This window comes from Heptranchias perlo, chromosome 10, assembly GCF_035084215.1.
Source record: "Heptranchias perlo isolate sHepPer1 chromosome 10, sHepPer1.hap1, whole genome shotgun sequence".
NCBI classification, from domain to species: Eukaryota; Metazoa; Chordata; class Chondrichthyes; order Hexanchiformes; family Hexanchidae; genus Heptranchias; species Heptranchias perlo.
The window spans coordinates 29,348,249-29,360,524 of record NC_090334.1 but is presented as its reverse complement, the minus strand read 5'-3'; the positions used below and the strand labels follow the sequence as shown (position 1 = coordinate 29,360,524).

The following is a 12,276-nucleotide window of genomic DNA, read 5'->3' as shown; positions in this document are numbered from 1 at the left end:
TTTTGGGGAATTAATTTTCATTTTGATTCTGCCCGTTCGCAGGTGCACACTGGATGCTATGGAGTGGAAAAATGGGCAGAGATCAGTGATGTCTGATCTCTGCCCATTTTATGCATGACATGCTTTCCAGGGTGAATTTGCTCAGTGACACAAGCTCCCACCAGAATTAGTTTAATATTTTAATGGGGTGGAAGTCGCATCATTTAGATTTCTGCATAATCTTCCAGCCATCAAACCAAAAGTAGACCTCTTCTTAATGTCACTCTTATAAACTGGGTATCCAAAGTTGCAAGGCTGTGCTTTTCAGGACAACAGTTTTAGGTGTGTTTTTAAAATAGTCTTACCCACTGTGGCTGAATGTTTTCTTTTTGTTGTCAATTCTGTATATGAAGGGTATTTATAGAAGGGCTTTTAGAAAATTACCTATTGCTTTGGCTAGTGGGTGTCCTTGTGGGAACCTCTTTTTCTGTCTTACTTGGATAAGAGAATGAAGAAGATAAGGAAGAATGAGGGGATACAAGACAAGCTACAGTACATTGTAGGAGCAGTGTGTCTATCAGCCCCAACCCTCCCAAACAAATACAAAGATCTGAACTTGTTAGAAGAGCAATCAATGTGGGGGCCAAGATTTACCAGGGATGCAGTGATAGATTTGTGTTAAAGGCTACAAAATGACTTGCAGCCAAGCTCCAGAGCAGGCATAACACTGCCAGTTGCTGAAAAGTTCACTATAGCCCTAAACTTCTTTGCCAAGAGCTCATTCCAGGCTGCCACAAGTGATATCAGCAAAGTCAGTCAACTTGTAGTCCACACAAGTATGAAACAGTTTGTAGGAATGATTTTGAAATCGAATTTTTTTTTCATTTTAGCTAAATGTTTTCTTTTTGCTGTCAACTCTGGTGTTTGTAGGAGGGCTTTGGTGCACGGATTTTAGAAAACTACCCACCCTTCAGGAATCACTCCTTATTTGTCTTACTTCAATGAAGTAGAGGAGAATAAAGAGGAGGAAAGCTCCTTTAAATTGCTGCAGGCCTTTAAGACCTGCAGCAACATCTGATTTCCAGCCCACTAATGCATGAGCTACCAATCGGAGCATAATTCACGCCTGTAGTTTACCCACAATATGTTCATGAGGCTGAACCTAGAAATAACAAGCTGGTTCTGCACTCGTTAACTTGGGCAGGTGCTAGTCCCGCCACCATGCCGATTTCCTGGATATGATGATAGGAACAAATATCATGCAGATACAGTAGATGAAAAGATTTGTCAGGAGGAAGAGCAGTTCCGGATATGAGGAAAGTGAGGTGTTAGTGAGAAAGTGAGGTATCAACCCTCACTGTAATAATACTTTTCTACATCTCCAGTTAACATTACTGTGATAAGAATATTTCATATTTATAATTTCAGATTAAAATTGCCTTAAATATTTTAAAGTAATAACAGACTTAAAGTTGTTGCTTTTTTCTTTCAGTTTTACAAAAATAACCTCAGTTCTTTATCAGTTTAAATTGTGACAAACAAATACTAGTTCACTTTATGCAATGAAAAAGTGTAACCTTCTAACTTTGGTGAGCAAGTGTGCTACTGTCTGCTTCTTTGAGAATTGGCAACTATTGTCAAATTAGAGAGAATGTGCTACTCTGAAAATCATGATCATTCTCTTTAATAATAACTGAATTAACATTACATAATTAAGCATATTGTACAGAACTCAATCAATAAAGAACACTAAAGTTTAAGGAACAAATTAAGAAGCTTATACCAATGGGTAAGGTAATTTTGGCATTACCACACCTATAGGTGCAAGCTTCTTGGTAATCTAGGGGTTATGACCCCATCAAAATATTTTTAAACATTATTTTCAACTACTTTTCCCTCAGGAAATGAGCTGAGTTATAATTACTCAACCACGAAGAAAGTTTATCTTTGGCCCACTTTGTTAGTTGCCATTTGTTTACCTCATATCCTAATTTCTTCAGAAATATTGTCATCATTGGAGGTCTTTCCCCATAACACCTGGAGGCAAATGAAAACAAATATAAAACATTGAAAATGTCTTGGTATAGTCAAGCATTGTTGTAACGTTTTAATCTTTTATGAGTTTCTACTATGGGGTTAACAAAACTGCTGAATAAACATATCTAATTTACTTGCAAAGTGATACAAATATTCTACAATAATAGGTTGCATTATTTGTACCACTGGATTTAAAGATATGATAAATCAGGCTCAGTATATCTGTAAAAATCACAGTTAAAGCTAAGCATGAAGACTGCAAAATCAAAATGATATAATGTTAGTGTGCCTTTTATCGAAGTGAATACATTTTATTGTTCAATAGTGATTTGCAAATCTAACTGCATTTGCCTAAGTAAATCTGAGGAATTAATGATACCACTGGATAAACAGGACTGGTTATGTGTGCATGGCTGGGCAAAGAGGCAACATTTCAATGTAAGCAAGTTTGAAAAACAGGATAAGGCTGCTCTGATGAACAACATTTTTGTTGTTGTTATTAATAATATAATAAACTGCGCTGGCCTGTGCAGCTTACTTTTGAATGCTGAATATTGAAATGAGGTACTGAAAGTTGCACTCACTATGAGAAGGAAGACCAAATGAGCTGAACTTAAAAGGCAATTTTTGACTCAGCAGAGAGAAGCATATGGTTATGGGGAGAAAGATGAAAATTGGTCAGATTAGGTTATGAAGCAGGAATTGGTGACAAGTGAGCTGGATCAATTAATGTCCTTTTCTCATTTCTGTATGGTACTCTTATGTTCTTACTGATATGATGCAACAAAGCATTGACAGGACACTTTGTTCGCACATAATCATTACTCTATCTGACTTTATTAAGAACATTTCATCATTTTGATTATGCATAATAAACAATCATGTTTTGGGGAGTGGTTTACAATAGATAATCTGTGTAGTTAGTGCATCAGACAGAAAATATTCTGGTTGAAATTCAAGAAATGCTAAGTATATCAATGAACTTGCATACCAATTCTCGAGAAACTAGATTTGGTCTTACAATTCAAATTCTGTCGTCATTATGTTGTAAGCAATGACTTTGACCTGGGCCTTGTCTGTGCAGAGGTCGTGAGAAGTTACAGACTGACATAGTTATGACATTGTGGTAACTTTTTACCAATGATCTTGCAACAGTTTCAGAAAAAAACAAAGTTCCATCATTGACTCAGTAAAGACATAAACCATTGAATATAAACTATAAGAATAAACACTTGTTGCATAATTACATTTCACATGGAGAAATTGCCATAGAAATCAGACTAAAGGTCACAGCCATTTTGTATGAATGAACCTAGATTCATATAGTGCTTTTCATGTTCTCAAGGTGTTCCGAAGCACTTCGCAATCAGTTGCTTACTTTTCAAGTGCAGTCACTATGGTTATGTAGGTAAATGCTGCAACAAGGTCACACAAACAACAACGACAACTGCATTTATCTAGTGCCTTTAACGTAGTAAAAAGTCCCAAGGCGCTTCTCACAGGATCATTATCAGACAAAAATTGACCAATTGAACCAAAGAAGGAGACACTGGAACAGGTGATTAAAAGCTTGGTCAAAGAGGTAGGTTTTAAGGAAGTCTTAAAGGAGGAGAGGCGGAGAGGTTTAGGGAGGGATTTCCGGAGCTTTGGTCCTAGAGGGTTGAAGGCACGGCCACCACTGATAGGTTGAAGGAAGTGGAGTATGGACAAGTGGTCAGAGTTAGAGGAAGGCAGAGTTCTCTGAGGGCTGGAGGAGGTCATAGAGGTAGGGAGGTACAAGGCAAGACAGGGATTTGAACAATAGAATGGGAATTTTAAAATCGAGGCGTTCGGGGATCGGGAGCTAATGTAGGTCAGCAAGCACAGAGGTGATGGGTGAATGGGACTTATGATATGGGCAGCAGGATTTTGGATGAGCTCAAGTTGATGAAGGGTGGAAGCTAGGAGACCGGCCAAGAAGAGCAAATTAATAAAAGATTGGATGATCTGCTTTTGACGATGTCTATCAGGACACTGGGAGATTTCTCTGCTCTTCAGGTAGTGGCGTGGGATCGTTTATGGTCACCCAAGCAGGCAGATTAGAAACATAGAAACAAAAAATAGGAGCAGGAGTAAACCATTCGGCCCTTCGAGCATGCTCCGCCATTCAATATGATCATGGCTGATCCTCTATCTCAATACCATATTTCCACACTCTCCCCATGCCCCTTGATGCCTTTTGTGTCTAGAAATCTATCTAGCTCCTTCTTAAATATATTCAGTGACTTGACCTCCACAGCCTTCTGTGGTAGAGAATTCCACAGGTTCACCACCCTCTGAGTGAAGAAATTTTTCATCATCTCTGTCCTAAATGTCCTACTCCTCGTTCTGGATCCCCCAGCCAGGGGAAACATCCTCCCTGCACCCAGTCTGTCTAGCCCGGTCAGAATTTTATATGTTTCAATGAGATCCCCTCTCAATTTTCTAAACTTGAGTGAATACAGGCTGAGTCGGCTCTTGGCTCTGCAGCTTCAAGCCCCACTACAGACTTAAGGACATAATCTAGGCTGACATTTCAGTGCAGTACTGCGTTGTCAAAGTTGCTGTCTCTCAGATGAGATGTTAAACAGAGGCCCTGTCTACCCTCTCAGGATGTAAAAGATCCCATTGCATTCTTTGAAGAGCAGGGGATTTGTCCTGACTAACCAAAAACAGATGAACTGGTTATTAATCTTATTATTGTTTATGGGACCTTGCTGTGCACAAATTGGTTTTACAAAACAAGAGTGCCTACACTTCAATAGCAATTCATTGGCTCTGCATCTCGGGATGTCCTGAGGATGTGAAAGATGCTATTTAAATACAAGCTCTTTAGATTATGCGCTCAAGTCCATTGTGAGGCTTGAACCCAGATCCTTCTGACTCAGAGGCAAGGAGCTACCAACTGAGCCAAGCTAATACTCACAAAAACAGCCTGCTGAGAGAGCATGACTATCAAGGTCCAAGTCTACTCATACGTAAGCATTTTGGCAAGATATTACTTGTGTTTTTCTCCCATATTCTATATGCTTTCATTAAAACTGAACATTTCAATGGGCATAAATAGTGAGCAGGCATGAAACAGTACTGATGTGGGGATGATGCGTACACTTTTACATTGACAGTGTTCATCAGCAGCAAGTTCACAGCACTACCATCACTGGTGGCACACTATAAAGGAGGTGAACTCTGTACTTCCTCTGACATCTAGGACTAACCTTCCTGGGTCCTAGAATGGCTGGAAGAGGTACAATAAACTGAGTACTGTTTCTAATTGGCCCTCCAAAGGAGGTCAACAGAGACCAACAACTCATTTGGTATATATAAAATGGGGTACATGGCATTTGAAGGTTGGGATCTCAGCTTGGACACCCTTCTCCCAGCACCCCCCAGTGGCAAACTATTATAATGAAATACCTAAAACACAGCAGTAACCAAAAAGAAGTTATTCTGACATCCTGTGGCAAATTTTAGGTACTGCATACTAAACTTAGTAAAGTCCTTTAAAATTATATTGTTTAATGATTATAACTTGTGATTGGAAACCAATAACAATGTACATTACTTTCTCCTCTAAAGCCTTTTTGTTTTTTTCTTGCACCATCATTGGCAGAGGTGGTGAGCAGAGGAGTCAGTTGCTCCCAGGCCTCCACCACAGCTGCTCTGTAACTGACCAACAGGAGATGGATAAAGTGGGGGGATCCAGAGAAACTGCCCCATCAGTTTTCTCTTCTTGGCTCCACACAGCACCTTTCCACAAAAGCACAGCTGAAGTGTGGGAAACTGTAGGTACAAACTTGCATCCTATCCCTCAGCATTTTGCACCACTGCGGTGCCCTTTCTATTACATGAACATTTTAAATGGACTAAAATACTAAAGATTCCTGAAATTAGCTATTTTTACATTACTAGATTAACAAAGGCAACGGTAATCTTGTTCAAGTCATCTTTACAACCGGTATAATTCTTATCCACGTAAAAGCACAGGACTGAAATGAAAAGTAATTAGAATGTATGCTGGAGAAAGCAATCTCTAAAAGAAATCACTGTATACGACTGAATATTTACTGGAATTATTTTGATGAGCAGTATTTGTTTTAACATTATTTTCTGCCCTTGTTTCCTTTCTTGGTCTGTCAGTGCCACATACCATGCACAGCTTATGGGGCAGGCAGACAACCTTCTCCTGGACTGCACCAATGCAGTTCCAAAACTGGTCAGCAGGACATACCCCAAAATGGCTCAGGTAACTTTCCTTCTGAATTTATGTGAGTTGAACAAGTTTGTTTTATCCAAATTTGATCACCTTTTGAAATTAAATAAGAACTGCATTAAATTCGTTTTTAGGTAAAAATATCTGGGCATTTTAGCTTATTATGGAATGAGGTGGCTCTTAAAATGGAACTCACGTCTAACTGTTGGCAGTTTGCATTAAATGCTGGGGGTAACTGTGTTCAATGCAAGATTCCTACTCACAGAATAGCTGGATGATGGGAACGTGCTAGGGAACCTCTCCATTATGCTGGAGAAGTAAGTGGGAAGAGGGCTGCTATTGCAGGACTGATCCACCCAGATTCAGACCTTGTAGAAAGTGGTAGCTTTGTTTTGCAAACAACCTTATGACTACACTGTTTAAATGCATTCTTGTGTTTTGGGCATTGCTGGCAAGGCCAGCATTTATTGTCCATCCCAAGTTGTCCAGGATACAACTGAGTCACTTGCTGGGCCACCCCAGAGGGCAGTTCAGAGTCAACCACATTGGTGTGGGACTGGAGTCACATATAGGCCAGACTGGGTAAGAACGGCTGGTTTCCTTCACTAAAGGACATTAGTGAACCTGTTGGGTTTTTACAACAATCCAATAGCTTCATGGTCACTTTTACTGATACCACTACACTTTCTGTACACTTTTATTAAGCCTTTGCTCTATGTTCCGCAAGAATCCTATGCAGCACTGTGTCCTGGCCTGAACCTAAAGTGAAGGAAAAAATTCTATGCTACTGGAGGATCAGTCTGTGCAGTCCCCTATACATCAGAGAAACCAAACACAAATTAGGTGATCGCTTTGTTGAACACCTCCATTCTGCCTGAAATTGCGACCCAGAGCTCCCTGTCACTTCAGTTCTCCGCCCCACTTTTTTTTATATGGGATGTGGACATCGCTGGCAAGGCCAGCATTTATTGCCTGTCCCGAATTGCCCTTGAGAAGGGCTCTGTGTCTTTGGCCTTATACACTCTTCCAATGGCGCTCACCACAAGCACTGGAAACATTCGGCAGGTCAGTCCAAGACCTCAGACAAGTTAATGTTTCAGAACTGGTAATAAAAGTCATACTGGAACTATACAAATAAAAAGCAAAAAATGACAAATGCTAGAAATCTGAAACAGTAGAAAATGCTGGAAACATACCGCAGGCCAGTCGGAACTGGATTCTGATGAAGGGTTAAACCTGGAATATGAACTTGTCAATTCTCTCCACAGATGCTCACTGACCTGGGGACCGATTTTCGGATGGCCGAGTGGGTGTGTTGGGGGCGGAGGGGCTCCGAAGATGGCGGAATCCCGGAGCAGGTTCGGAGCCCAGCTCTAACCCACTCACTTCTGGGTTCCCCAATGACGCTTTCGGGTGCGTGCACAGCTCTTGCATGCGGGACTCCCACCGGCAATTAAAGCCGGTGGGATGATAATTTCGATAGTTATTTAGGTAGTTGAGGTACTTGGAGACCTCATTGACTAGAGATTTTGGCAGGGGTGCAATTTTGAAGGATCCTCAGCGTGTTTCCCGTGCTGTGGGTAACACTCCCTGTTGGAGCAGACGTGTTTCAGCCAGCAGCCTGTGGGAGATGCAAAGGATTATTTGACAGGTGGGGGGAATAACTCATTTATTGCAGCAGGGCACTCTGTCACTTCAGACAAAGTTTTGGCTGCAACACCTTTGTCTTTCCACTCAAAATTATTAATTTATACCCTAAGCTCTGCTGTGCAAACACATTTACCTACTTTGCAGACCCCCTCAAACTCACACCGTCAGGATGGGGGGCGCCATTGCTGCATTCATCACTTCATCCGAGGACAAACAACATCATCAGCCTCGCCAGGCATGCCGACCGTCTCTGCTATGTGGAGCTCCATGACACAGTGCTGCGCCACAGGCACCTGCACAACAGCACTGAGGGCAACAACAGAGTGGCGTTGCAGGAGGCACTACCCTTGCCACAGGGTCTACAGACTGAGGCTCAGCTTCCTGGACCTCTCTGAGCAACAGTGCATACGGAGGCTCAGTGTTAGTCGCCAGATAGTTGCGGACATCTGCAGCCTCCTTCATGCCGAGCTGCTCCGGCTGGGCCGAGCAGCATCTTCTTACCTGTCGCTGTCAAAGTCACCACTGCCCTCAACTTCTTCGCCTCCGGATCATTCCAGGGTGCCACCGGGGACATCGCCGGGGTCTCTCAGTCATCTGCACATAAGTGCATAAGGCAGGTCACTGACGGCTTGTTTCACAGGACCTTGCACTATATAAACCTCGCCATGGATGACCTCAGCAAGATGGAGAAGGCAGTGGGATTCCACACTGTTGCTGGCTTCCCACGGGTGCAGGGTGTAATCGATCGCACCCATATAGCAATATGAGCACCTCCACACGAGCCAGGACTGTTCCTCAACAGGAAGGGCTATCACTCCATCAACACTCAGCTCACCTGTGACCACCGCAAGAGATTCCTTCACGTGTGCGTCAGATACCCTGTCAGCTGCCACAATTCCTTCATCCTCCGGGAGTCTAACATCTCGCCCCTCTTCCACGCCCTGAACACCTGCAAAGGCTGGCTCCTCGGGGACAAGGGATACCCCCTGCACACGTGGCTCATGACGCCTCTGAGGAACCCCATCACCGAGCAACAGAGTCGATATAACGACAGCCACATCGCTACCAGGTGTACAACTAAGCATGCTATAGGGCTGTTCAAGATGCGCTTCAGATGCCTTGATCGTCTGGGGGAGCGCTTCAATACGCACCAGACAGAGTGGGTCGCATTATAGTTGTCTGTTGTGCCCTGCACAACAGGGCACAACAGAGAAGGGTGCCGCTGGAGAAGGCCCCGTCCACATCTGCCACCCATATTGAGGAGGAGGAGGAGGAGGAGGAGGAGGAGCAACCCATGGGCAGAACAGCGGCTCACCTGGTTGCTCGTGAGGCCAGGGAGTCACTGATATGTGAACGGTTCTCCTAACATCAGACGGCGTGAAGAGTCCAGTCCTCACCACCTGGACAGAGAAGCAACCACACCAGCCCCCTCCCCCGTCCCCTGCACAAAATAGTCGACACATACACCCACTGTTGAGTGACCCAACGGGTGGCATCAAGTGTGGGTGTTCATGGTGAACCTCATGAAAGGGACTTATCACACAAGCCAGTCAAGAATGGCCAAGACATGGCAGCAGTGGTGACAATAATAATATTTAATGTGCCATTAACAAAAATCAAACACCCCTGTGCACCCCCTTTTTGCTCACAAAACCTTTGCCTTACGCTTCCGACTACTCCTGCACGGTGCTTCCCCTGTGGCTGCAGCAGAGGTAGTGGCAGGTTGCTCTTGTTCATGCCCTGACCGATTAGATGCTTTGGGCCTACGCCCTCTGGGTTTCAGTGCCCGTGACGGCCCCTCCAAAGACTGCTCCACCTGCACCTGTACAGGGGCAGACTCGACCACCTAGAGAGGAGGCAGCACTGCAGGTACTGGTTGAGAGGGGGGCAACAGGTGAGACGTGGGAGTGCTTTGAGTGGCGTCCCCACTTCCATGTCCCCTTTCGCCATCATTCCTTGCCCTGGGCCAGGCGCACACCACTCCATCCTGCTGGACAACAGTTTGGAGGACATGTGTGATGCCTAGTAAGGCCAGTGCTAGTGTATCTGTCAGCCTTTTTAAGGCAGCAGAAAGTTGCTCACTCTCAGTCCGAAGAGCCGTTGTCAGGGCCTCAATGGACTCATTGGTGAGCCGTGCTTGAAGCTCGATGGAGGCTAGCCTTCCCTCCATCACAGACAGTCCCGCACTTACCCGCGACACTATCTCAGAGATGCCCTCACATCCCTGTGACAATATCTCAGAGATTCCCTCCTGTACCTGTGCCATCATTCCATTCATGCAGGAGTTGGACTCCTCCATCCTCGGCGCGATTGTGAAGAGTGCACGTGGCACCTGTTCCAGCACCTCGCAAATGTGCTGCTGTCCCTCGATCATTCTCCTTTTAAAGGATGGTCCCCGGGATTCAGCATCTGTGTCCAGCTGAGCAGAGCCTGGGGAAGAATGCTCCCACCGATGTGGACTCTCCACAGCTGCCCCTGCCACCAGTGTCTGCTCGTGCTCACGTGTGTGGTGACTCTCTCTGTGCAACCCCAACTAACTGAGGACTGGGACCCACCGAGGTGTGTGTATCTGCGCTGGTGGATGGCACGCTCAGATGTGACGGTGCCCCCTCAGAGGCCGGCAGGTCCTCTGAGGAATCGCCCTCCGCCGTCACAGCAGTCGCTAAGGCCCTGTAAGAGACAACAGAAGGCAATATTAAGCATGATGACAGATGTTGAGTTGCTGAAGATGGCAAGGCATGTTAACATCATTTGCTATTGTGAGTGCTGAATGTTAAAGTTCTGTCACCAGCCATTTTTCGGGTGGCAGTCTTTGTTTCCCCATGGACAGGCACTCGAGGGTGCGGCTCACTTCAAGAGCCTCCTGCTCCTCGTCCATGAGGACGACCCGATGTCGCAGCCCCCCCTCCAGTCTTCGCCCTCTCCCATGCATTCTGGGCTCTCTTCTCCTATAAGGGGAGAAAGTAGAGAGGCATGAGCGAGAGATGGTGACGTGGCCAACCGCTGAATGCATTGGTTTGGGTGAGGCTGACCATGAAAGAGATGCATCAGAGGGTGAGTATGAGACAGAGCCGTGACATTGTATGAGGATTGGATTGAGTGGTAGTGGTGGGATGAGTACTAGGGAGGTGAGTAAGTGCAGGTACATTGAGAATGAGGTTTGAGTGGGTGTGAGGAGTGATGTGATAGAGTAGTGTTGGCAGTGCAGAAGGAGTTGTGGGGTGGGGGGGGGGGGCGGTGATGTGGAAGACGGAGTGTAGGAGAATGAGTATGTGTACTCACTTTGGCTGACCTAGTTAGATCATTGAAGTGCTTCCTGCACTGGATCCATGTGCGGGAGACATTGCTACTGCTGCTGACCTCCTCTACCACCTCGAGCTACGCCTTCTTGGTGGCAGAGGCAGGCCACTTCCTCCCGTCCGCTGGGTAGAAAATCTCCCTCCTCCTCCTCCTCACCCCATCCAGTAGCACCTGGAGTGAGGCATTGTTAAACCTGGGAGCAGCCTTTCCCCTGGTCTGCTCCATGCTGCACTTTTGGTTGGTTGCTGCAGGAGCAGCATTGGAGGAGTGCCCCTTTAAATAGGGCTCCTCCAGCTCACAGCCTGTGATGCGGATACGCAGTCCGCCCGCTGCGCAGGTTGACGACGGGAAACCTGGAAGCCACGGTAAGTGCCTTCAATTTACCGCAATCACGTGGGGAATGGACGGATTTTACTGGGCGGGTTACCCATGCGCCGGAAGCTCCCCCCGCTGCCATCCCACCTCCCTGGTAATATCGGGGCCCTGATGTCTGTTTCCACATTTTCTGTTTTTGTTTCAGACTGGAACTACACCTTTGCAGTGACAAAGACTTCAATTCTTTAGGGTTTTCTTTTTCTTACAAGGCATTTAGAGCCTGTTTTGTTGTAAAGTTATACTCTGACTTTCTATAGACTTTATATGTTTTCTTATTAATAAGAGCATAATGTGTACAATTAAGAACTATTATTGATTGTCATAGCAAATATCAGTAGCGATTTTTAAAAAAAAAGAACCATGAATACAGGAAATCTGAAATAAAAACAGAAAATGCTGGAAATACACAGAAGATCCATCAGCATCTGAAAAGAAACAACAGCTTTTAACATCTTAGGAGGTGACCCTCAGTTCTGAAGAAGAGACTTCACCCAAAACATTAGCCTGTCTTTTGTCTTTTCAGAAACAGATGAACCTGCTGTGAGCTTTTGCCATTTTCCCTACAATACAACAAGACTACATTGGCTGTAAAGTGCTTTGAGATGTCCTGAGGTCATGAAAGGCACTATATAAGTGCAAGTTCTTTCTTTGTTTTCATAGCAAATATTAATTGTTCCTAGTTCCATCCTTCATTTGACAGATAT

At 44.8% G+C, this 12,276-nt stretch overlaps 1 protein-coding gene across 1 annotated transcript in view; it reads right to left on the bottom strand.

The window, feature by feature from the left end:
* The window catches only part of LOC137326775 (uncharacterized), a 113,115-nt gene that overhangs the window by 13,816 nt on the left and 87,023 nt on the right, over positions 1-12,276 (bottom strand). Inside the window, exon 16 of the mRNA XM_067992170.1 lies at positions 1,959-2,016. Coding sequence (XP_067848271.1) covers positions 1,959-2,016 — 58 coding nt within the window. The remainder of the gene's footprint in view (positions 1-1,958; positions 2,017-12,276) is intronic.